Source organism: Watersipora subatra, chromosome 9 (genome assembly GCF_963576615.1).
Source record: "Watersipora subatra chromosome 9, tzWatSuba1.1, whole genome shotgun sequence".
Taxonomy (NCBI): Eukaryota; Metazoa; Bryozoa; class Gymnolaemata; order Cheilostomatida; family Watersiporidae; genus Watersipora; species Watersipora subatra.
The window spans coordinates 43473095-43497974 of NC_088716.1; the positions used below are offsets into that span (position 1 = coordinate 43473095).

The window sequence follows — 24880 nt, forward strand, 5'->3', positions numbered from 1 at the left end:
GCCTTGTGTTTCAAGAATGCTACAACAAGAATACATTTCTGTAGCCCTTTTACGGTACTTCAACGGAAGGCAAGTATTTACCCATAGCACAAGAAGTGAGTTGAGGGTATCCATGATTAAAAATTAACTAAAAATTTTTGAAGTACATGCTGGGAGTTTATTCAAGTTGCGAATACACCTGGTGATCAACTAATTAAATATAAAGTTGTCTACTCCTTACTAAAACAAAACCAGCAGTATAAAAGCCCTTCCACTACCTTCAGACAGTTACAGTACATGTTACAGCAAGAATATTGCTGCATCTGAATCAATTTGTGTTTTTTGAGTGTATATTGTATTTTAACATCGAAGCAGTATAAAATTAACATGCAATAATAACATGTAGCTAAAAATTTCAGCCCACACTGTTTATATTAGCTTGCAGCTTCTTCCTCAGCATTATCTCCATCGATAGTTCAATTTATGTAGCTGATGTGGAAGGTTAGCAAGTAGCCTCGCCGTCTTGTTAAAATGTCACTGGTTGATGAGTCTGCGTATTTCTCCTAAAAATGTTCAATTAAACTGATGTTGATATTTAAATATTCTAACTGTTTAGAAGCTAAGTCCAATAATAGGAATTAGGAAGTATTCAAATGTATATTACTCACTTTGAGACTTGAATTGATAGAACAAAAATAGTAGTCATATGTACAAAATGTATTTCAGTTTTTTACAAAGCATTGTCATCATTGTTCAGTGTCTGCCTAGCTATAATAGTGATTAATATGTAACAATGAAAAAATCCGTATTGCAGAAGATTTGATCCTGCAACTTTCATTCACAAAGCAACAAGCTAACCCATCGAGCTACATGGGTTGCAATAAATTTGTTGACCGATATGAAACATTGTTTGGGTTAAAATGCGCATAGCGACTCTGCGTTACGCGCAATGTCAATAAAGCTTGCTCTCACGCCTCTTCTTAGTAAGCTTAGCAATACGGATACTAACTTACTCAAATTATCCAAGGGCAACTACATAACCTGCCGCTGTTTATAAGCTATTTATAACACCCATGCAACGCCGAGCATTAGGCTAGTATTAGAATAGAATACAGTTGCAGTTAATGGCCAACATAAAATAAATCAATAAGAAATTTAAAGTGTGTTTGCGGTTACTAACCATTTGCATAACATTTGTGTTTAAAGTTTTCAAAAATTTTTGTAATCATAAAAAAGAATGAGCCAAACATACATGTAAGGAAGATGAAAATATTAATATATGATTAATTAATACTAATCTAATACTAACTAATAACCTAATATAACTAAATATTAGATATATAATAATGAGCCATTACGAGGGGAAGCTTTGATATCAATGGAGGCGTTTTGAAACAGCTTGTATCAATAGGAAGACCATGTCATACATGAGTATGTCAACAGTATTAAGTAATTAAGTGAAAGTGAATATCGATATTGCAAGCCTAGAAAAAGAATGCTTTGAAGTTACATACCAGCCAAGTCGTTTAGCCTGTAATACTTCACTGCTCGGACTAGTTGTTGGGGTGAAGCATTGGCTCCCTGATTTTGCTTCCAAATCTCTAGTGCTTCAAGACATCGCTCTCTTCCTGATGAGAACTCATCTTCAATATTGCTCAGTTCTGCGAAAGAACACATACAAGTATAGCTAAAGCACAGAGCTCAATCAGTAGAGCTTAGCAGGATGTCAAAGGAATGAGGTCAAGGTTCCTACCTTATTCCTAATAAGGTTTATATGACTAGGTTCAAGGTTGAGACACTTTTATTTGCATAGAAAGTTTTATCTACTTAGCTTGATAAACTAAACTACATCTTGGCAAACCAAGAGAATATCAAGGTTACTTCTAAAAACTTAATAACCCTTAAGGAAGGTTTGCTTGTAGTTTGGAGGGTTAAATTGCTTTTTGCTGCTTATTTTCCTTGTACATGTATATAACAGCACAATGCCTGTGTACTTGTTGTACAGTTGATTATTATTACTATTATTATTGTTGTTTTTGTTTGTACACTTTATTCATAGAGAATTTTATAATAGATCTCAGTCAACATCTATGACAGAATACATTGTTGACTTGCTTATCAACAAGTACCCATAAAGCGATAGTGTAGCAAAACCCAAGTGTGCCAGTACCGAAGCACTATCAAGGGCTGACAAGTAGATCATATTTCCATAGAGCGCTTATAGTAGAGTGATGGTCGTGCGATGTCTAATTTCAAGGCATATGTCTGCATATAAAGCAACAGGAAAGAAGGACCTATTGGCATGCACAAGTGTGACCCGGTTGGTCGCTAAGACCCTTTTCATGGCACAAAGATGGTGCATCGCACGGGTGTTTCACTCTCAAACAGCAACACTGAATCACTAAAAAATTCCAGTGACAAGCTGTTTCCGTGGTGTCATAGCAACGCCATATGGGGTGTCTCGCTACCCTATGGCATTTCTAACTGTATGGCATTTCATATCTTCACATGTCATACAATAGTACGAGTCTCAGTAACACGTATTTTTATGTATGCGATTATTTCCCGAAAGGTAATTCAGGTCTGCCATATGTAGGCTTGAATTAATGAATGCTATTGGCAGCTGTTTAAAAGCAGCAGCAAAGGTTTAGTAGCTCTACATTAGTACACAGGCATGACTAGTACACAGGCATAACAACACTTGCAGTTGACATACCCTGGTCTGTGACACGCAGATGTTGAGCTATATCTTTCCACCTGGCTAGTCCTGAATGATGTTGTGCTATTTTCACAAAGATCTGCCGCAGCAGGTTTTCTGTAACAGTAAAAGAATTCAATAATTAGTATAAAAGATTTGAAAATTTTATAGTGAATTAATTATAATATTTTTCTCAAGCTTGAAAAATATTTTTTGAATTGTAGATAGAAGCAACTCAGAGTATATTACAAATAACAATTTCATGAAAACTTTTAGAATTGGTTTATGACGCTCAAATACATTAATTTGTTCAAACCATAGTATTCTATTGCTTTTGTAAGCAAATGGTTTCTAAAAATCCAAAAAGATTCCATTACTGCCCACTCATAGTTTTTTTCTGAAGGTCTGCTTCAGTTCACAAAAGAACCTGCATGTTACTAACAACTACAATCAAACACTTCCAGATAATGTAAGCAAAAAACTACATAATTACAGGTATTGTTTAGACAAAATAATTGTTATATATATTTAGCTAAACCGATCAATAATTGTAAAAAATTGAATCTTTACAAAGGCATCAAGCAAACTGCAGCGCTCACCTTTATATAGTTCTGCTCGAAGCTCGTTAAAGTCATATTCTTTGTCTCTCACATCTTCAACTAAATCAAGTCGGCCAACAGCTCGCAGCGCATCACAAAGAACCTTGACCTTATCCATGCTTCTTGGAATCCTCTTTATCCAGGTCAGCAGCATTTCCTGTATTGGCTATAACGAAGAAAAAATTTGTTATCACTGGCTAAATTTCTGATTTTTGATTTATATACTATAAGCGGAATGCCCGACATTGTACGGGTATTAAAAATCAGCTTATAAACAGTGATAGTAATGCCGCACTTATAAACTCAGCTTATAAACAATGCCACTTGCCATTAGCCTGACACACTGCCAATGGCTAATTTATGTAAGCTAGTTATCTACTGCTCCCACTAATACCTAGAATGACGTTGTACCGTAATGGAGAGTAGTAGCGTGTTTTCACTCAGGTAGCAACATATATCACCCAAAGAATCCATCAATCTCGCGTAGCTAAAATGGTAAGGCATTTGCCTAGCAAATCGGAGGTTCTGAGATCAAATATTTTGCGACAAAGATTCTTCATCCAAACGTTTAATATCTATAGCTGGACATATTGAACTACAGACAGATATATGCTTAAACTTTTAGATTTACATATATACATGTAGATGTAGACTAGTGCTGGGCACGGGTAGAAATATTCGTTGAACTCGCGGGTTTATCTTCTCTCGAGTATCGGGTAATAGAGATTTCGGGTATTCCGGTCCTTCGGGTTCGGGTTTTGACTTTCGAGTTCGGGTTTTGGTACATGGATCCGTCGGGTAGTGTGAACAAAAACGCGGTCTATTGCACCTTGAGCTCTTAGTCTGAGGCCACAGGGCATTTCTGTGTCATTTTTGCTAAGGAGGCACGACAATGGGGTATAACGAGTCTTTAAATTAATAGATAGAATAAAGCATCTCATACCTTATTTACCATACCTACCAGAGACATTGTAGTCAAACAGTGATTACTTGTCATTAAAAGGTGAGTAGAAAATTTAATACTTAAATCAAATTTTATTTGCGCAGTTAGCCAAATCGGCTTCGTAAACAGATCTATGCCTTTTTTAATACGGCGCGTGTTTGCTTTCACCGATAACACATAGGTCCTTAGTCTGTTTCCGCTATCGCCTTGTAGCCTATCTACATTGTAGACTAGATGAATTCCTAGCATTGCCCTGGTAATAAAAAAGTTTGAAGGACAGAAAATTTATTTTTATTTTACATATACGACATTTATCATTCTAACTGTTAAACTTCATATCATGGGAAAAGTGTTTATGTGCAGTTTAAATTAATTAAGAGAAAAGAGAAAACAACTCTAAAGGTTTTCAAACTTTTTCAAGCAGCTATAGTTTTTAAATTCTAAAACATAAAATAAGTCTTTTGTTGAAATAAATTAGGTAAAAAAATAAAAATTTAGAGGTGTTTAAATGTAAAATCATTAGCAAGTAATGGCTGAATATAGTTTCAGTTCGTTTCAGTGTTGGCATCATAAGGCAAAAATATTGTATAGAGTGGTATAAAAACCCATAGTAATTATCTAATGCAGTCACTAACTGATAATAATCATCGAAATCACCATCATTAAAAAATAGTAACAAAACAATATGTTAACCTTAGTAACAATACTTACCAACAATAACTTTAGTGTATTTTGTGGTTATGATATGCAAGAAAATGTAATATTACAGTGTACTACGTGAGGAGCTCTTACCTTCTAGACAAGCGTGTAACATAAACGCTGAATACAACTTATATGAATGTAGCTTACTAAAAACATACTTGAAGGAGTTTTACTAGCCATTTTAGTAAATTTTTAACCAGAATTTTATTACTTCTCTGTTTGCAAACTCATTTTTATCATAACGAATGACACTGAACTGAGATATACTCGTAATCAACAAATTTTAGCTTCGATGAAGCTTATTGTTGATATTGTTTTGCAGAAAACAAATTAGCCCTAGTACAGCAAGTACAAAAAATTATATATATAGATTAGTGTAAGCATTAGACATTATGAAACATTATAAATTTACAGATGAACTTATACAAGATTTTAGTAGAATTTATAAGAAAGTATCAAGATTCTTTTATCATCTACGATTGCTTTTGATTTTTGAGGTGATCTGACTGCCAAGATTTTTCAAAATTAAAAATGACAAATTTTTATCGAGATTGAAACGCCCAGAATAAAATTACGCTCTAAGTTGATGTCACTAGTTCCTCAGCTGCTTGTCTCTTTTGTTATTGTTATCAGCGTTACCTAACTCTTGTCTATCGGTTTCTTTGACCGACAGATTAGAGGCGGGTAAGCGAAAGTTTGATTATTACTTTAGATGTCATATTCACACTAGAGGGTATGAGATTATGCATTTTCATTTAAATCTGAGCTCTTTAACTGCAACCAAGTTTTGTCAATTTTAACCTTGAGACATCTATTAAAGTAAAACTGCAAAACTTAATATAATATTTTTGTAGGTATGTTTCCGCTAATATCAGTCACATAAAAGTATAATATACAATATATCAGAAGATTTAATGTTCAGAATTACAAAACCTTGTTTAGCCGGCCTCAGGTGTTAATATTGTTTTATGAGAAATATTTTATTTTTTTCAATAGCAGGAAATTGAGCAGATGAAAAAAAAGTCATTTATTTTTTTAACATTAGAAAAATACAAGATTTTGAAAAAATTGACAATTGTGGAAGCTTAAAATGTTGTTGTATTTTCATTGTTTGTTTGTTAGCTTTCTGCAAATATTTTGATTTACATACATAAGTTGGAGAATGCCCGGTGTTGCACAGGTAATAAAAAAGTTTTTTGAGCAGAAAATAAACTTTTATTTACTGTGTAACTTTTAAATGAAGGTGTTTGGTTATTTTTGTGTGTGCTATAAATTTAATTAAGTTTAGGTTATATATATATCCTAAACTTAATTAAATTTATATCACACACAAAAATAAACAAACAGATATAAATAAATATAAACATATATATATACTTATATATATATTTATTTATATATAACGCATACATTTGAATCATACGACGAATATTTTTCCAGCTAGGCAAAACCTGCAAAAAAGTGCTACGAAAAACAATCAGCAATTTCAATTATAGCTCTATGCTTCAAGAGATAACAAGTTGGTAAAAAAGAGGCGCTTTAATCCACCTATAGGTAAGAATTCACAAGTTATAGCCAGCTTTTTTTTAATCTGTGTATTTTTATGGCACTGAACTCGATCTAAGCTAACGTGTTTTCAATGGGTTTATTAATGTGTCTATGGATATGTCTATGAATGAAATAAAATAAAGTTAGGTTTCAATTTTTTATCTTAGCTGATGTGTAGCTGATGCGTAGCTGATGAATAGTCTAATATAAAACACAGACAATCTTCACACAACTTGGCCCAAAATAGAATATGATGCTCTGTGTTATGGTTCTCAATTCTCATAACCAAATATTAATTTATCTTAAAATTATCATTAAATATACATGCTACTATATGTGCTTGATTAAAATCCTAGCAAATCTATAACTCCATTTTTACTTTTACTGGTCTATTTAATTCGTAATTCAAGTATTAAATAAATAGTGATGCAAAATTCCATTTTAAGAATTAGAATCAATGTTATTACGATATGAAGTACAGATGTTTTTAGTAGAAGTTAAAAGGTCAACTATTTAAGTTATTAGGGTCTTTCAAAGGTAAACATAGCTTCCTTGTTTCATAGACAATAAAAGTTACAAAAAGGATGCCGGTATTTGCAATTATTATATTACTATTTTATAACAATCACGAAACATTTTACCATGCAACAATTCAAGGTAATGCATACAGGTCAGAAAGCAGAGAACATACCCCGTCACTCTCACTGTTCACGTGGTTCCTCATGATAGACTGAATGCGTGTTTTTTTCACATTGAGGTGGCTGGCAAGCATTTTCCATTCATCTCCCAAGTCTGAAGACAACTGCTTGAGAAGGGCTTCATCTATTGGTCCTGCATTTAGAGAAAAACGTTTTTGTCAGAAGTAAGTTCCCAAATAAATTTTCATCATGTACAACTTCAAAAGTGCTGCATATTTCAATAGTTTAAAAGTTTTCCTGCTGCAGATAGTTGAAGTCCTGGTTGTTGTCAGACTATTATACCAAAAGTTACAGAAAAAGTAAAGCAATTGCTAAAGTTATAGAAGAAGTAAAACAATTGCTAAGGTTACAGAAGAGATAAAACACTTGCAAAGGCTACAGAATAAGTGAAATAATTGCTAAGGTTACAGAAGAAGTAAAACAATTGCTATGGTTACAGAAGAAGTAAAACAATTGCTAAGGTTACAGAAGAGGTATAACAATTTCTGAAGTTCAAAAGAGGTAAGACGATTGCTGCCATTCAAAAGAGGTAAGACAATTGCCAAAGTTACAGAAGAGGTAAGACAACTGCTAAATCTTGTACGGTCTTGTACTCTAGTAAAGGGTTTAACCTTCTATTTCAAAATAAATATCTGCAGTTAGAGCATTGCTGCTGACAAACCTTCTGGAATGAGATTAAGTTTTGCTTTTTTCAAAGGTTTGGGAGCTTCTTGCTCTGGCTTGGGAAGACTAATAAGTAGCTCTGCTAACTTGATGCTATCCCAAACTTCTTCTGAGCCTATCGGCTTTTTCTCTTTTTTCTTATCTGACTCATCATAAATATCTTTTGTAACCATCCCTGCAAAAATTCAATTAACTGTTGTTAGGATCACAGATAATAGCGAAGATCTTATATACAATAGCATAAAAGTACTTTACCATTGTTTTGAGAATCTTCAGCAATTCAACATAAAAAAAAGATAAGGTATTTAATTTGAGCAGAACACTCCAAGGTAAGCACATTAATATATTTCATATACACACTTGCATCAATATCATTTCATATACACACTTGCGTCAATATTGTTTCATACACACACTTGCATCAATATCATTTAATATACACACTTGCATCAATATCATTTAATATACACACTTGCATCAGTGCCATCTCTAATACACACGGGTGTCAGTATTATCTCATATACACACTGGTATCACTATCCTTTCATATGCACACTTGCATCAATATCATTTCATATACACACTTGCGTCAATATCATTTCATACACACACTTGCATCAATATCATTTCATATACACACTTGCATCAGTGCCATCTCTAATACACACGGGTGTCAGTATTATCTCATATACACACTGGTATCACTATCCTTTCATATGCACACTTGCATCAATATCATTTCATATACACACTTGCGTCAATATCATTTCATACACACACTTGCATCAATATCATTTTATATACACACTTGCATCAATATCATTTCATATACACACTTGCATCAGTGCCATCTCTAATACACACGGATGTCAGTATTATCTCATATACACACTGGCATCATTATCCTTTTATATGCACATTTGCATCAATATCATTTCATATACACACTTGCATCAGTGTCATCTCTGATACACACGGTGTCAGTATCATCTCATGTACACATTGGTATCATTATTATCTCATATACACATTTGCATACAGATCATGACCTATAAAAGTTTGCATCGATTTTCCTCTGTTTAAGAATAGCACCAAATAAGGCTGACAATAGTATAATAAAGTATTTTTATTCAATGATTGTTCAAAGCTCAACTGCTGTTATTCTGAACACAAGGCAACACTGTTGTTTTATGGTTAAGAGTATTAAGCATTCAACACAAGCAAATCATATCCTTTAGTAAGTCACGTATTCAGGTAAGGAATGTTTCCCACTACATTCACATAAACAAGAGAGTGAGAAGCTGCTGAAAAACCTTATTATTATTGTCTAACAAGATCATATACTGCACTCCAAACTGAAGTATTTGTTCTTTTGATCACTGCATGCACAAAGTTTATAAAATTAATCTGATAGCGTGTAACCAGGTATGCATAATAATAAGTGTGCTGAACTATTTCGATAGACTATAAACAGAGTGTTTGAAAATAAAAACAGCATAACTAAATGCAGTGATACTACACGCCTTAATCTAATACACATTGTAGTTACCTGTGAGTTCTGTCGTAGCCATTATGGATAACAATTATAGTGTACTAATAGGTGACTAACATGCCTAGTTTGTAAACCGATGTTAAAAGTGCTCGTGCCAAAGGTGTTTGTGAAGGAATGTTATAGCTATATTACTAATATATGTTAGTTTACCTTTCTGCCTTTTTTGCCGCCTTTGCTCTAAATTTAAATAGAAAAAATTAGATCGAACAAAAAAGCAAATTGCGGTACAAGGTCATCTATTTGCTTCTCAGCACTCAAACATAGATAATATTAATATATAATATGCTAATAGCCTCAACAAATAATGGAATCAAGACTCATAATCTGAAGTATTGGATCAATAAGCGGGCTTGAGCCCACACTCTTACCTTCCGTAAAGAATTGAGCAAAACCCCTATAAGAGCTCAATGTCTTCTGTGCATATTTGTCAATTTCAGCGATGTAAAGGTTGATTTGGCACTTCAGCTGCGAGTTAAATGAAGTTATCAGGTCAACTTCTTCATCAGGTTGCAGGTTTCCTCTAAATCTCACTTCTAACTTCTGTCCTTCTTTAACAAAGATCTCTTGCGATATCTTGTTGCAGTCTGTGTAGCCTGTAAAAATAGAACAATGAACTTTTTTATAAGAATTGCAATATGCTTTAACAAAAAACTATTTCAGTTAAACCTTTGGCCAGGCTTGCAGCTTTCTTTACTTCCAAATACATGAGACTGGTAAACTTTGCTGTTGAGAGAATCAAAATTGAGTACTAAAGTTATGATACAACTTATTTTATATCATTTTATACATTATACTTTATCTCATGCATAATTATAATACATATGGAAAATAATATCATCTGCTATACTACACTAATTATATAGTGTATTATATACTTGTAATATATACTTATATATTATATATTATACTTGTAATATATACTTATATATTATACTTGTAATATATACTTATATATTATATATTATACTTGTAATATATACTTATACATTATACTTGTAATATATAAGTATATATTATACTTGTAATATATAAGTATATATATATTATATATTATACTTGTAATATATACTTATACATTATACTTGTAATATATAAGTATATATTATACTTGTAATATATAAGTATATATATATTATATATTATACTTGTAGTATATACTTATATATTATATATTATACTTGTAATATATATTTATATATTATATATTATACTTGTAATATATACTTATATATTATATACTATACTTGTAATACATACTTATATATTATATACTATACTTGTAATATATACTTATATATTATATATTATACTGGTAATATATACTTATATATTATATACTATACTTGTAATATATACTTATATATTATATACTATACTTGTAATATATACTTATATTTTATATATTATACTTGTAAAGCAAAATTCAATCATCTTGTTTTATTGTGTTCGGCTTTTGAAACTTTTAACAACACCTAACTAGTAAGAGAATGTTTTTATAGGTTTTTTAATCAACCCAATATATATTAGGTACTGAAATTAGGTAAAGTTGCTTTCTAAAATCCTCAAACGCATGATTTAGCTAGTTTGAGTTATATTCAAAAGAGGTTTCTCTAAATTATTTTGTTACTGTAACTAGTCATTTATGAATTAATCTATTTTAATTTAAAACTAAAATAGCCTCTCTATAGTCTTACCTTCTTCATCCAATTTCCTTATTGTCTTGTCTACCTTCTGGCTCGGAACACAGACTAATGCTATGTCTGTAGGATCATCAGCTTTCTGTCGCACTATAAACTGGGCCAGCCTTCGATGAATGTAGTCGTATAGCCTGTCAGCCATAGCTTCAACTTGGGACGTTGATAGACTAGCTTTGGTTCTGAGCAGCCAGTACCTTTAAATGCATTATCGTCCAGTGTGAGCAAACAGTCTGACTGAGGGACTAGCCTCCTGCATCCATTTTATCGCTTGTTAATCTTCTTATTCCATTACCCTTCATATCTTATTTCCCTTTATGATTTTTTGTTGTCAATATTAGTTATTATATAGATATATTACTTTATTAATAAAAAATTCATTTTAAACAGAATTGTGTTCTAAATTTTGCCATAGAAGAATCTTAAACAAAAAATTGGCAACAGTTGGCCAATAAAATCAAATAAATAGTTTGACGTCTAGCATTTAAAACAAAACTCTTTACTCCATTAAGAGAAACAATATTAGGTTGAAGATTGCTGTAGAAGCTAGCAAGGATATTTTCAAAATATTTATTAGAGGTTATATGCAAGTTGTTCATATAGCGAAAGTTGAAATGAGTTAAAAACCTGTAAAAAACCTGTTATTTTACAATTATTATCATATATGGCTGACCCGTTCATGATTCTTATTGCTTCATCATTTTTCTACATGTTTATTTTCATTTTTTGTTATTCTTTAGTTTTGAGTTTTCAAATTATCATTTAAATAAAATAGCTTAATAATTATTTTAATTAACTTTACGGCTACATGAGAATGCAACAGAGGTAATAACGAATTAGAATAATACATGTAAGAGCTATACTAAAACGAGCCGAAATAAACTAGCCTGAGAACCATTCAGTCTGTTATTGATACAACAACATATACAGGCGATTCAGTCATTTTATAACAAAATGTTGAATTTGCAGCTATTTTAATGCACATCTGTTTACTGTTTTAGATACATGTAAGTAAGGTATAATTTATCATATAAAATTCATAGCTTTAGTAACAACTTATACGCACATGCCCCTATGTTAAAGCCTTCCACATGTATGACTGAAGCCTTGGAAAAAATGAAAAAAACTACCTATTTATTGTTGGTATGCCCTTGGATGAGTTTCTCCTTTACTGTAAACTTACTTGTGTGGAATAATATCGGTGGTGACAGATATCAGATCTCCTTTTTTGTTCTGAGGAGAAAACTCCATCTGGTTAGTAATGTACCAGTTGCCATCACTATCAAGTGTTAGCAAGTGCAATGCATCTTCTTCTTCTTCTACAGATGAAAGAAATTGTAGCCATCTTAAGTACTTTTGTGAATATAACTTAATAGCAAAATTGCACTATTTAGAAACTTTATTATCTAGAATTTAAAAAAATTGTTAAATCATTTTGTACAACAAAATGCAACGATAATTTCAAAAAACATGCTGCAATATAAGGCTACCATCCATGCAATTTAGTTAGTGTGGAACTGCATAACACAGCAACACAAAGCGCTAGTATTGTTAGTCCTGCACAAAACCATTCCTTTTTTGCTGTCATATATTTTTGGGTAGTTTTGTAGTAAGCTTTGGAATACTATCAATGAGAAGGCAACTACCATTATTAATTGCAATCACGGTAAGAGTTAAGGAGACAAACTCGTATCCTGCGCAGACAACCGCTAGTTGTTTGTTAAATAACATGCTTTGTAATCTAATTACATACTTACCTTTCATTTCTGGTTCTATATGCATAAACATCATAGAGTTCAATGACATACATATGATGGACTTACATTCATCCACCAACTTATGTTTAAGTTTATGAACTCTCTTACTATAACCTACAGTTCACTATCCCGTTTCCTCTGCAATACTATTATCAATCTCTAAAACATCCTTGTTTAACTTTCTCAATAATTCTTGATTTCTGTCTTTTTATTTGTATCTTTTTCTTTCTTTTGACATGTAACGAAAAACATACTTTTTTATGATTACCAAGAAAAAGTTATACATATATGCGATAAGGTTTAATAAAAAAAATATACTACGAAACAACAGTAGTATAATATAAAAATATTTATGCATTTGTGTTCAGTTAAGAAGAAATACTTTAAGAAGCGATCAAGATTGAGGAAGATACTTTTGGTAAATAGTCTTTAATCAAAGTTTTTTTTTATCTATTTGTCAAAAGAATTGACCTCAACTAAAACAAAATAAAAAATGTGCCATGTTGGTCACTGTTTAGACATTTGGTCCAACAAACTATTGAAGAGCAAATTAAGGAAGTGCTAATTACAAAGTAGCTATTAATAGCCTACCTTCCTTATTGTATGTGCCCAATCCAAATGCAGACGCGGGTCGTGTTGGAGGCTTAGCTCTCTCCTTGTCCACTGCTGTCATGGGTCTCTTCGGGCGCGCCGAATTGGCGGGGATCGGGGTAATAATATTAATGGCTCTCTTTAGCGTAGGAGTAGGAAACTCCATTTTAATGATCGAACTTGAAGATATGATGCCACCACATTCTTCCGGGAATCTGACTTTCACATCAGAGACAGACGCCAGATCAACTGGTTGAACCTGTAAAATATATTACATGAAACTTTGTACTAATATCAAGGCATTACTTGTACAACCATTGACTATATGTTTCTTTGCAAATTATTAATGTGAAATAGTCAAATGAAATTAATGTAAGTATTTTTCATTAATTAAAGTTATAGTCTTTTAATCTTTTTTCACTGAAAAAAGATTTATACCAAAACTTGGTAGTTTCAAGCCTTTCTTGTATAAAATTTTGTTCTTACGTTTATGACTCTACATGGCCATAACTTATTTGTTATGTACGTTGTTATGTAGTTTTATAGTGCCATATCTAAAAAAATTTTACCAAAATGATTAAAGGCTTTCAATAAAGGTATAGAAATTGGTTCCTTACTCTGATTTTCGCATGTGGGTGGTTATGTCTACACAAACTCGAGTCTTCTACCAGAGACCTGGGAGTTTGAGCACTCGCCTCAAGATCTTAGCCATTCCTAATATCACACTTTTCTACAACTAACTTGTGCTGTTGATCGTTGATATGCATGTATAGGTGTTGAACTAGTGGTGACAACCAACAACGAAAAGTTTTCCTTGCTTTACATTTTTTTTGTTCATAAGCTCCATGGTGGTTTATTTATCACTAGAAATATACAAGTGCTGTTTTGTACAACACTCAACTCATTAGCTTATGCTATTAAAAAGTGACATTAAATGTTGAGCTGCACATGAGATGAAAAGCTAAAATTTTTAGCTTTTCATCTAATGTGCAGCTTGAGAAATCTAATATATTTTTGCCAAAATTCTGATGTAGCTGCGACCGATGTTGGGCAGCTCTCTACAAGCACTGACCTCAAAGATGCCGACCAACCTACGACTCGGCCTAGCCAGACCAAGAGATCGACACCAGTCAAACTGATAACACAAACGGGTAAATGTTTCTCGCTGAAATATTTGAGAATGTTTTAGTACTTATTGACTTTGGTTACATGGGAACTCATAAAGACACATTAAGCAATAATAAAACAAACTACATGTATAGCCCAAACAGTCTGTCATCTCTCAACAGGTTAAGGTCTACACTTGCTAATGAAAACAGAAGCCGTTCCTATAATGAAACCTCTACTGCGCATTAGACAGTAAAGTTATATAGCTGCTGGGTGCTACTTCTAAACATGATAACAATAAAACTACTAACAGATTTAAAAAATTAACAAATCAAAAATTAAAAAAGTTTTTTCTGTTAAATAAACTGCTACTGAGGTTTGAACCAAAAGTTTTTCATTAAAGAGCTAAGTAGATTATTCCGCATATCATGCAGGCACTTTCTATTTTATGTTTACAAATTTCAGAATATTAAACTTCTCTCGAAAAGTTTTTTGATTAAAACTGAACAAAGTTTCCTAAAAATTAAACAACTACTAACTAAATGCATACTGTATGTCTTTTGACGCTGTTACACATCTACTAACTGAATGCATACTGTATGTCTATTGATGCTGTTAAACATCTACTAACTGAATGCAAACTGTATGTCTATTGATGCTGTTAAACATCTACTAACTGAATGCATACTGTATGTCTATTGATGCTATTAAAACTGCTTACCAAAGTTGAGCCGTGCAAGTTATAGCTCGCATTCACAGTTACTTACCTGCATTGTGAATGGTGTGTTTACTCTAAAAGATCCTGGTCTACACTGCACGCATAGTCGTCCATCTACGGAGGAGGTAAATTTGCCACCCTTCTTAGTTATAACATGGTTATCAGTTTTGAGTCTAAAAATGGGTGCGAAAACTCCCAATCCTCTCGGCCGACACTCGACCAGTTTTGCTTCCTACAAGCAAAACAGTAAAGTTACTGGTTTGTCGTGAGACTGCATTGCTTCTAATGCTTTACCATAGACTGTTAGAAGCCAGTATAGTGAGCATTGCTCTCTACTAGTGTAATGCATAATGCTATGCCTGGCTACAGATAACCTGTCCAACTTTTTTGGGATTAAAATTTGTAAATAACAGCTTCTTTATACCTAAACCAGATGTACGGCTGGTGATGCCAGGTGATATTTTTCATCTTTAATCAGATAGTCTGCAGGTGGTAGTTTGAAAGGCTGATTCTTAGGAACCAGACAAAGCTTTGAAACTAAATATTGTTAGTGACCTAGTGGAAGACAGAGAGCATATGCTTGTGAGGTGCGAACAAAATCGGCAAAAAATCTTAAAATTCACAGCATTTATGCAACTAACACACACTTTGCACATCACACACCTCACAGACCGCGCACCACACATCGCACACTGCACACCGCACAAAGCACACACATACACAAAAACATACACATATACAAACACATACACTCACAAAAATGTAAACCTTTTTAAACCTCAGGCTGTAAAAGGGCACAACCTTTTCAGCAACATGGTTTATGATAGAGATCACTGCTACGAGCAGTTCCAATCAAATCACACAAAAATTCACTGAAACAAAGCAACGTTTTCCAAAAATCTGCACTCTAATGTTTAAAAAAAATTGCAGAGGCTTTAATTTTGTGTCTGTGACTGTACAAATTTACAATAATGACACAAATAAAACTTTTGTGTTATACATCAAGTATGTATTATCTGATAAAGCCAAAATCAAATTAAATTAAGATAAATATACACAAACATAAGCAATATTAAAAAGGCGTTTTGAAATGCTTCCTGGAAAAATTTTTACTAAAGAAAGAAATAAATATTTTTACACCAACATAAAGTTTTCTTACTTTTACAGATTCCAGGTTGCACTCCTTAGCCTCTAAAGGTACCCAATCTGCATCTTGAAATTGTCTCCACATGACAATCAACTCTCTGGAAGTACTTCTTGGTGCACAATGTGGCAGGAGAATAGACAGCGGTTCATCAGAGTCACTCATTAGCTACAAATAGCAGGTAAAGCTTACTTTTTCATAGCTGTTGCGTGCTTTTAAATATTTCAGGCTATGTCAGCATTTTGCTGTTGTTATAGCTTTTTCCTGCGAGCATTCAAATTTTCATACTAAAACTTTGATTATTAAAATTTCGAAATGCAACAATTTTTGCTTACTTTATCAAGCAACTACTTGGCAACTCAAAAGATCAAAACAACATAGAAAAAAAAACAATTTATTGTTTTGCGCAGGTTTCAGATTTTCATTAAAATTCTTCTAACAAACTCTTTCAACTTCAAAGATGTACCCTTCACCACAGCAATTCTCAGAGTTCTAATAACCGATAATTTAAAAAACAGTTCTACTTAGCCAGTAAGTCAAGAAGCCAAATGAGTATAAAAAGTTTTGCCTTGTAAGTTTTTCAACAGCTAACAAATACAAATAGAAGTGCTGCAGCTAAAAGGGTTTTGGTATATATATATATATATATATATATATATATATATATATATATATATAGTTATTTTATGTTCATGCGCAAAAGCAATTCTATGACTAAACTTAAATAAAAGAAAGCAAAATTCAAAGCTACAGAAGAATTCTATACTAATAGTAATAAGTGGATTCATTGTTTAGACTAAAATTTATTTGGAAAGTTAATATTTTTCACTACAAATCTGTTTCCCAGCGTCACTCATCAGGTATCCTTCTAAATAAAAACATAAGACGAGTGGCACTTGGAAACAGATTTGTAGAAAAGAATACATAATTTTTGCAACAAAATGATTAAATGTTAGATACCCAAAATGCTTGAAAGGACAATATATTTTAAATATATGTTTCAATTCAATTCCTATCAGGCTAGCTATTTGGCTGCTCCCGGCAGCCATTACGCAGTGCACAGCGGCAGAATATTTTAATATTCATGCTGATTAGTCAAGTATTATTATAACCATTAGATTTAAACTTATCAATATAATTTATAACATAACATTATATGTTTATTTAACCGTTGCAAACTTTGAATAAAAATAATAGACATTGGGAATTACGTAACGCCCTTTATCCTTACAGAATGATGTGTGCGCAGTGTCAACACGACTGCTCTCTAATCGGTTATGTATGTAGCTCTATTGTCATTCAGCCCTTGTATCAACTACAATGCTCTGGGTTGTAAATATAATTTTAACTTGTATTTGCCTACATCGGTATGTCCTAACCAACAGCTCACAGCTGTGAGCTGCTGGATCTATAGGCAGGAAATTATATTGCAGGCACTTTAGAGTGCATTGCCTTCCATGCAGGTCTGGCGCTTTGCAGCCGAACGCTTATGTGATAGTTTTTCTTTTTAGCATTTTTGACTAAAGTTTGCACGCCAGAAATAAGCTTTTGGATCAATGTTTTCAAAAGGCAAAAGTGATTAAAAAATGATTTATTACAAAGGCATAGTTCGGTAGAATAATCTAAAACAGCTCTACTGTGGATAACACTATAGCAAAATGGCACTATAGCACAAATTAGATGCAAGTGATAGAATAAAAATGACTATGTTGAGCTTAGTGCAGTGTTGTAGCAAGCACTTGCTGAACAAATCGGTTCCTGCTTGCTGGTGTCACAGCAAGCACTGGCTGAACACATCAGTTCTTGCTTACTAGTGTCACAGAAAGCAACTGCTGCACACATCAATTCTTACTCGAAGGTTTCATAGAAAGCACTTGCTAAACACATCAGTTTTTACTTGCTGATATTATAGCAAGCACCTGCTGTATACACTGGGTTTGACTTGCTGGTGTTCTAAAAAACGCTTGCTGAGTACATCAGTTGATGTTTACTAGTGTCACAGAAAGTAACTGCTGCACACATCAATACTTGCCGGTGCCATGCAAACACATCAGTGCTTATTTGCTGATGTCATAAAGGCGCTTGCTGAACACGCCAGTTCTTACTTGCAGGTGTCATAAAAAGTACTTGTTGAACACGTCAGTGCTTACTTGCAGGTGTCATAAAAACACTTGCTGAACACATCAGTGCTTACTTGCAGGTGTCATACAAAATCTTCCTGAACACATTAATTCTAAATTTTTCTGCAAAATATCTATTAAACCTTTTAAATACTAAAACCTTTAGTTCAAAAGTTTGTGCACCTGGTGTTGATCATAAACTACTGCTTGCAGAGGTTTCTGAGTGGAATGACCCAGTTTCGACCCAGAATAACTCAGTTTCAATCTTACCTCATTTGAATTAAATATAGCTTGACCATCATTATCAGCAACTGGATTTATGCTGACTATGTTGCCGACAAGCTCATCATTGTTATCAAGAGTCAGCCCAGAGTTGAGCTGGTTGATCTTCTCAACTGCGACATCATTTTGAGCTAGCAGACCCGGCATAGCTCTGATAATGCATGCATATGACCCGTCAAAATCATTAGAGGCAGTTTGTTTAAATCTGCAAACACAAGTACAAGTATTGACTATACTGACGTTATAATAAGCTGTCTCAAGTCTCAGGAGTCTCAAGAGTCTCAGTAGCAGCAGAATATGCATGGAAAAAATAATGTTGAGGAGCCAAGTATATGAAAATGATATTTATAATCAAACAACTCTGTTTGACAGCTTAATAATTTTGCAAATGAGCCTGAAACCTAAATCTAATGTAATCAATATTTCTCACATCTTTGCAATATTGATATTATGAAAGCAATACTTGAAACAGCCTTACTAGTTTATACTCTCCTTGTAGTAGTGTAGAAAAGGTTGTTACAAAGTTACTAAAAACAAATCAATTTTGAAATTTTTCAGTATTTTGCAGAGTGGTTCAAAGGGCTGCTAGTCAGAATGAGTCAGCTGCATATAAATTACATATGACAAAGGCAACAAGGAGTAAACTTTTCATAAGAGTTATCTTCTCTCCCTACTTTATGAGATTAACTGAATGATCTAATTAATACAGCTCTTAATAGATTTTACTGCAAGTATATATAATATATTCTTTTCATCACATCTTATTTTATCACACCAATCTATTAAATTCTGGATATAAGTGATTAACATACCTATTCACTACAATTACATTATATTATATATATTATATTATTATTTTATTATATATATATATATATATTATTATATTATCTTTTATCATTAAAATGAATAATACACTTTATTAACTTTTCATTTTTGTTGTGATATATAGTATTAATTGACTTGTTATGTTTACTTTGCTAATAATTAACATGCTCAATTTTGACGCCTCCTTTTTAAACAATTCATTTGCCATTTTACTATCATATTGTACAAGGAAGGGGCGAATGTCTACCATTTTATTACGAATTTATTTATGCTTTGGTTGATTAAAAAGATCTGTCCAGTTTTTAATTTTTGTTTGTTTATATTCTATTTTTTAATATTTTTAAAAAGATTCAACTAAATGTTTATCTATGCAACTAAATCTTTCAAATTAAATTTTGAAAAAACTAATTGAGTCGAATCAATAAAAATTCAATATAGGTAATATACATGATGTGTCACATAGAAGAAAAGATGAAAGGAGATCTGCCTGTAAAATGAAACAATGAAGAAAAAGTAAAAGATTGTTTAAAAAGAGAGGACAACTGATAAATGTTCACCGTAACAAAGAATATTGACTTTTGGAAACTTCAAAGAAAGCAAATATGCATGCATGTATATGTACATAGTTAAGCTGCCAATCAAAAGCTTAGACTGCAGATTTTTCTCATTATGATAATAAATATTTACCAACTGTAGACTAGAGAGATTGTTGTCCCTCTTGTCATAAGTCTGCTAAAATCAGTGAAATTAAAATCTAACTGCCATGCTAATATTTGATTGCCAAAAGACTGTTTGCCAAAGTGCACTTATTTAGAGCTTATCACTTGGTTACAAAAGATTTAGACTGATGCCGCTATTCTGCCACTTGTAAACAATTCTGCACAAATAAAAATCGTTTGAAGGAAGCTATTTTAAGAGGCTGCTAATTGCATTGTTTGTGGCTTATTAATAAAAGGAAGTTTTTAAAATATCAGTAAAGATGTAAAACAAAGCCATAAATGGCCTTCCTTGTGTTAGCTTAAAACACGGAGCAAGAATGACTAACATGCCTGTGTTCACTTGAAACAAGTATCAAAAACCACCAACACATTTATTTCTCTCTAAAACAAGTAGGAAGAATGACTAACATGCCTGTGTTTATTTAAAACAAGTAGCTAAAATGACTAACATGCCGTGTTTAATTAATACAAGTAGCTAAAATGACTAACATGCCGTGTTTAATTAATACAAGTAGCTAAAATGACTAACATGCCGTGTTTAATTAATACAAATAGCTAGAACGATTAAAATACCTGTGTTCATTTAAAACATGTCACTAGAATGACCGATATGCCTAAATGGCACATAGATGATGAAATGAGCACTTGTGCCTCTTTCTCATGTATGTTTTTAAGCCATAGTACTTGGTGATCTATAAGGATTTGATACTGTTCTTTTTATCAAACTGCTTCAAAAAGAAACTTATCTACCGCTGACATAATATCAGTCTTCTGGTTCATCTTCTATCGGCTGCTAGATGTTTGCACTAGTAGCGAGATACAGCTAGTCAACTTGTTATAGAGTGATTCGTGTAATGGAAACTGGACTGTCTCGAGAACAATGAACCACGTGTACAAGTATTCATACTTAGTTCTGTCTATTCATATGTTCTACAGTAGAATGTTTAGTAAGGAAACATTTTAGTTTGTCTGAAAAGCATAAACTGTCTACTACCTAGGAAAGCAATCAAGCATGAGCGTGTCTATATAAACAGACGTACGTGTATGATGGCCAGTTGTTTGGATTTCTCCTCTCCTGTTCCTCAGGAGTGCCTTTGATTTTTTCCATTTCGATTCGCCTTTTTTCTTCTAGCTCCTTTTTCGCCTTTTCTTCCTCGGCTTGTTTTTTAGCCAATGCTTCCGCCTTCTGCCTCTTATCTTCCTCAAGTCTAGCCTAAATTAAAAGTATCGTCATTTAAAGCTGCCTTTCTTAATAAGTGTTAAAAACATTTTAAAACGAATATCGTTCCGATCATATTTAAACAATTTAGCAACAGAAAAGTTAAGTAGCTATCTATAATTATATTACCTCTTACTATCATAAGCATAAATTGCAAATTTTTATCTCTAATAATTTTAACTAACCTCATTTAGTAGTTTGCAAAACAGAAACAAAATTTCCCATTTTTCCCTTTAGTAAAAGAGTTTGCTAAATCGAGAATCCTCTGTTTTACAGAAAGTTTGTTGTATTGCTAAAGTTTGTTAAAATTGTTATAGTGAGCCTTTCCATGCATAGTTTCAAAATAAAAATTTTGAGATTCAAAAGTTAGCGCCATTTTTAAAAAATCAAAGTATCTATAGTTTACATGAAGTAGAATGTAATAATAAAATTCCTTTTACACTGCAAAGTCTAATTGCACTAAACTTCTATATAAAAATTTTACATTCATTTTTCACAAGAGAATCGCTATGCAAGTTGGCATGAGTCAGCTATTTACACTGACAGATCTCAATAAAGGTCTTGTACTGGCATTGACTAATAGACTCTGGCATAGAATATGCAGCAGCCAATGGTGACAACTGTTTCAGAATTCCTGTTTATTGTAAACGAGTCTAAGTGCATGTGAACATAAGAGACAGTTGCTAAAACTGATCAACGGAAGAAGATAATGCTAGAAAACAACCAAAAGTTTCCTTCAAATTGGCAAAAAAAGATTACCAAAGAATAGCGCAAACACCTTTTAGATTAACAAAAATAAAATAAAAATATTTAATAATGGTTTTATGATGAATCAATCAACTAACTAAGCCTTCGGAGCAATAAGAGTCACCTCTCATATCTTAGTTAAAAGTAAAAATTGATTTATTTTTGTTACAGTTACTGTGTGTTAACTTCCTTCAGCATTTTCTGTCGGTGTTCAATATTTTGGAAAGAGTTTAGAAAAGAGGCTACCAAAGCTAAAAGGTTATTTATACCAGAGAGATCGTAATGAGTACTCAGTATATGCATAATTAATTCATGAAGTTGTAAGGCAGCTGAGGGCTGTAAGTGGTGAGAGCGCCAGACTGTAAATCGGAGTACTCAAGTTCAAATCCTGTGTGAGTCGATTTTTCTTAACGCTCTTAGCGTGGCTTCACGCATACGGACAAACGAACACTGCTCTTATTATAGCAAAGATTGCACTGTGTTTTGTCATTTGTGGCACTCCATGGGAAAGGCTAAGTTTAGTAACATCAGTGAGTTGTAAAGTTGATATAACATATTGATTCAATTCGAGATAATCTCTGTCTCACTCATAGAAACGCAAACACTCTATAACACGCGATGGTCATTTGTCTGAGCCATGATTGGAGATTAGGTTATTGGAGATGCCTGACAGCAGAGCGCACGGCGTATTATCAAATATGAGTTTTATACGCTTGCCAAAGCACACGGGATAGTAGCCCTTGCATCAAAAAATAAACTTACAGCAGAAGTAAATGTTATACTCTTAAAGTTCATACGTTGCCAAGAAGGGGGCGAGCTTTATGGTTATGTTCATAGACCTATTAACCATACAGTTAACTATACCTATAAACTATACAGTATAGTTAATAAGTCTATAGTTATTTCACCCAGTTTTCTAGCGTCAGCGAACTTGATGCTACAGCATTCGATGTCAAACACAGTTGTACACAAATGTTGTCTTTCAACTCATGAGTGTAACAACACTTTTGATTCATTGTAAAATAATAGCTACATTTTCTAAACTAGTCGGGCCCCCTTTTGGGCACAAATTTACATTTTACTGTCAACCATCGATGCAAATATCGTCATCTATTTTGAGAAGTTTAGCTAAAAGGTACTGAAACTGGCTAGTTAGCCTAAATTTCTGACTTTTAGCACTTTCAGAGTTTGTTAGACTGTAAGGCTGTGAGCCTACGATCCTGTATCATCACTTAGCTATTACATATATGATATAAACATCAGTTAACTAGTTTAACAAATTCTATCAAAATAAGGGTGGGTGAGGAGTGAGACCCGTCTTTAGTTCTGCCTAGGTTCTTATCTGAGTCATCGAATCACCTAGAGTAATACATATATCCAGTTTTACTACTGTACAGCAGGAGTGCCAAGCTAGCCTCCATTTTTTTATTATTAATAGAGCTACTAGCTTAATAGACACAGAGGCTAAGTCTTCAGCGATATTCCCTTAGTAATGATAAGCAGAAATCCATGAAACAAGTACTGCATGATCTTTTTTATTCCTACCCCGGTTTTTAAACAACACTAAGAAAGCAATCGTCATTTTATAAAAATAACAGCTGACTTGAAAAACAATCAAAGAAAAAATTTTAATACACCAAGTCAAAAACTCACAAATTAAATCTTTTGAAAACACCAAAAATCCTTTGAAGCTTTTTATTTTGAATCGTATGCAAATGAGTCAATGAATAAAACGGCAGGAGGTTTCCTATAGTTATAAAGCAGCTCAGTTCATCTTTTCATAGGAACACAGGCTAGTATAAAGCAATGCAGTAGTGTTATTAGAGTGTACTATTTCTGTCTACCAACCTTTTCCTTTGCTGCCTTTTCTGCTACTTCAGCTTTACGAGCTGCTTCTTCTGCTGTCTGCCTTGCTTGAACAGACATCTGTTGAGCCTCAAGTGTGGCCAGTTCAAGGTCAGCACAGACCTACATATTTATAGAAAATAGAACTAACAATTGTTTCGTTGTTTTAACGGAATAGTGCAGCAAGGTTTGACACTATAGTTTAAGAACTTTTATCATTGTTGTAAAAACCTTTTTAGTATTATCCTTAGACAATTCTTGGTCCAAGCTGATGAAACGTACACAAACATTAGTTTTATAAACAACCGCAGAAAAATATTTTATACTTTGTTTTTTTTTCATAGAATCGTACATGTTAATTTTTGTTGAATAAAAAGTAGTACATTATTTTGTTTATTTACGTACTTACCAAATTCCTTATATATTTGTTATCTTGAAATAGCTTTTTACATAAACAAAAAATATTCTTTTAAAGATTTGATTCACAACTTGCAGTAGTCCGTTGCAAAAAGTTGTGTAGTTGCTTGCATGGTATTGCCTAGCACCAGAGTCGTGGTGTAAACAATAAAGTTATTCATAGAAGATGTATTGAACAATAGCAGAACACAAAAAGACCCGTACTGCCTACAGTACGTACTGGCAGCGTTAACTGGCAGCGTTCACTGGCAGCGTTCACTGGCAGCATTAAAGATAAACAAATAAAAGGAAATTAAAAATAGGCTTGGCT

At 32.9% G+C, this 24880-nt stretch overlaps 1 protein-coding gene across 1 annotated transcript; it reads right to left on the reverse strand.

Annotated features, from left to right (window-relative positions):
• Positions 1–352: 352 nt before the first annotated feature.
• LOC137404289 (death domain-containing protein 1-like) lies at positions 353–24242 on the reverse strand. The gene is made up of 15 exons (XM_068090472.1): positions 24157–24242; positions 21383–21555; positions 18784–19000; positions 16409–16561; positions 15299–15481; positions 13425–13683; positions 12260–12395; positions 11077–11273; positions 9751–9975; positions 7829–8005; positions 7161–7300; positions 3277–3442; positions 2696–2794; positions 1494–1640; positions 353–542 (listed from the first exon to the last, which is right to left on the reverse strand). The coding sequence occupies exons 1-15, from the start codon at positions 24232–24234 to the stop codon at positions 514–516; spliced, it is 2379 nt and encodes a 792-aa protein (XP_067946573.1). The 5' UTR covers positions 24235–24242; the 3' UTR covers positions 353–513.
• Positions 24243–24880: the final 638 nt, after the last annotated feature.

Excerpts from the sequence above, each read along its gene's own strand:
- LOC137404289 (XM_068090472.1), bottom strand. The coding sequence starts at position 24,234 with ATGTCTGTTCAAGCAAGGCAGACAGCAGAAGAAGCAGCTCGTAAAGCT. Across the intron at positions 16,562-18,783 it reads CTATATTTAATTCAAATGAG|CTAATGAGTGACTCTGATGA; the intron begins GTAAGATTGAAA and ends TGCTATTTGTAG. Across the intron at positions 13,684-15,298 it reads ACACACCATTCACAATGCAG|GTTCAACCAGTTGATCTGGC; the intron begins GTAAGTAACTGT and ends TATATTTTACAG.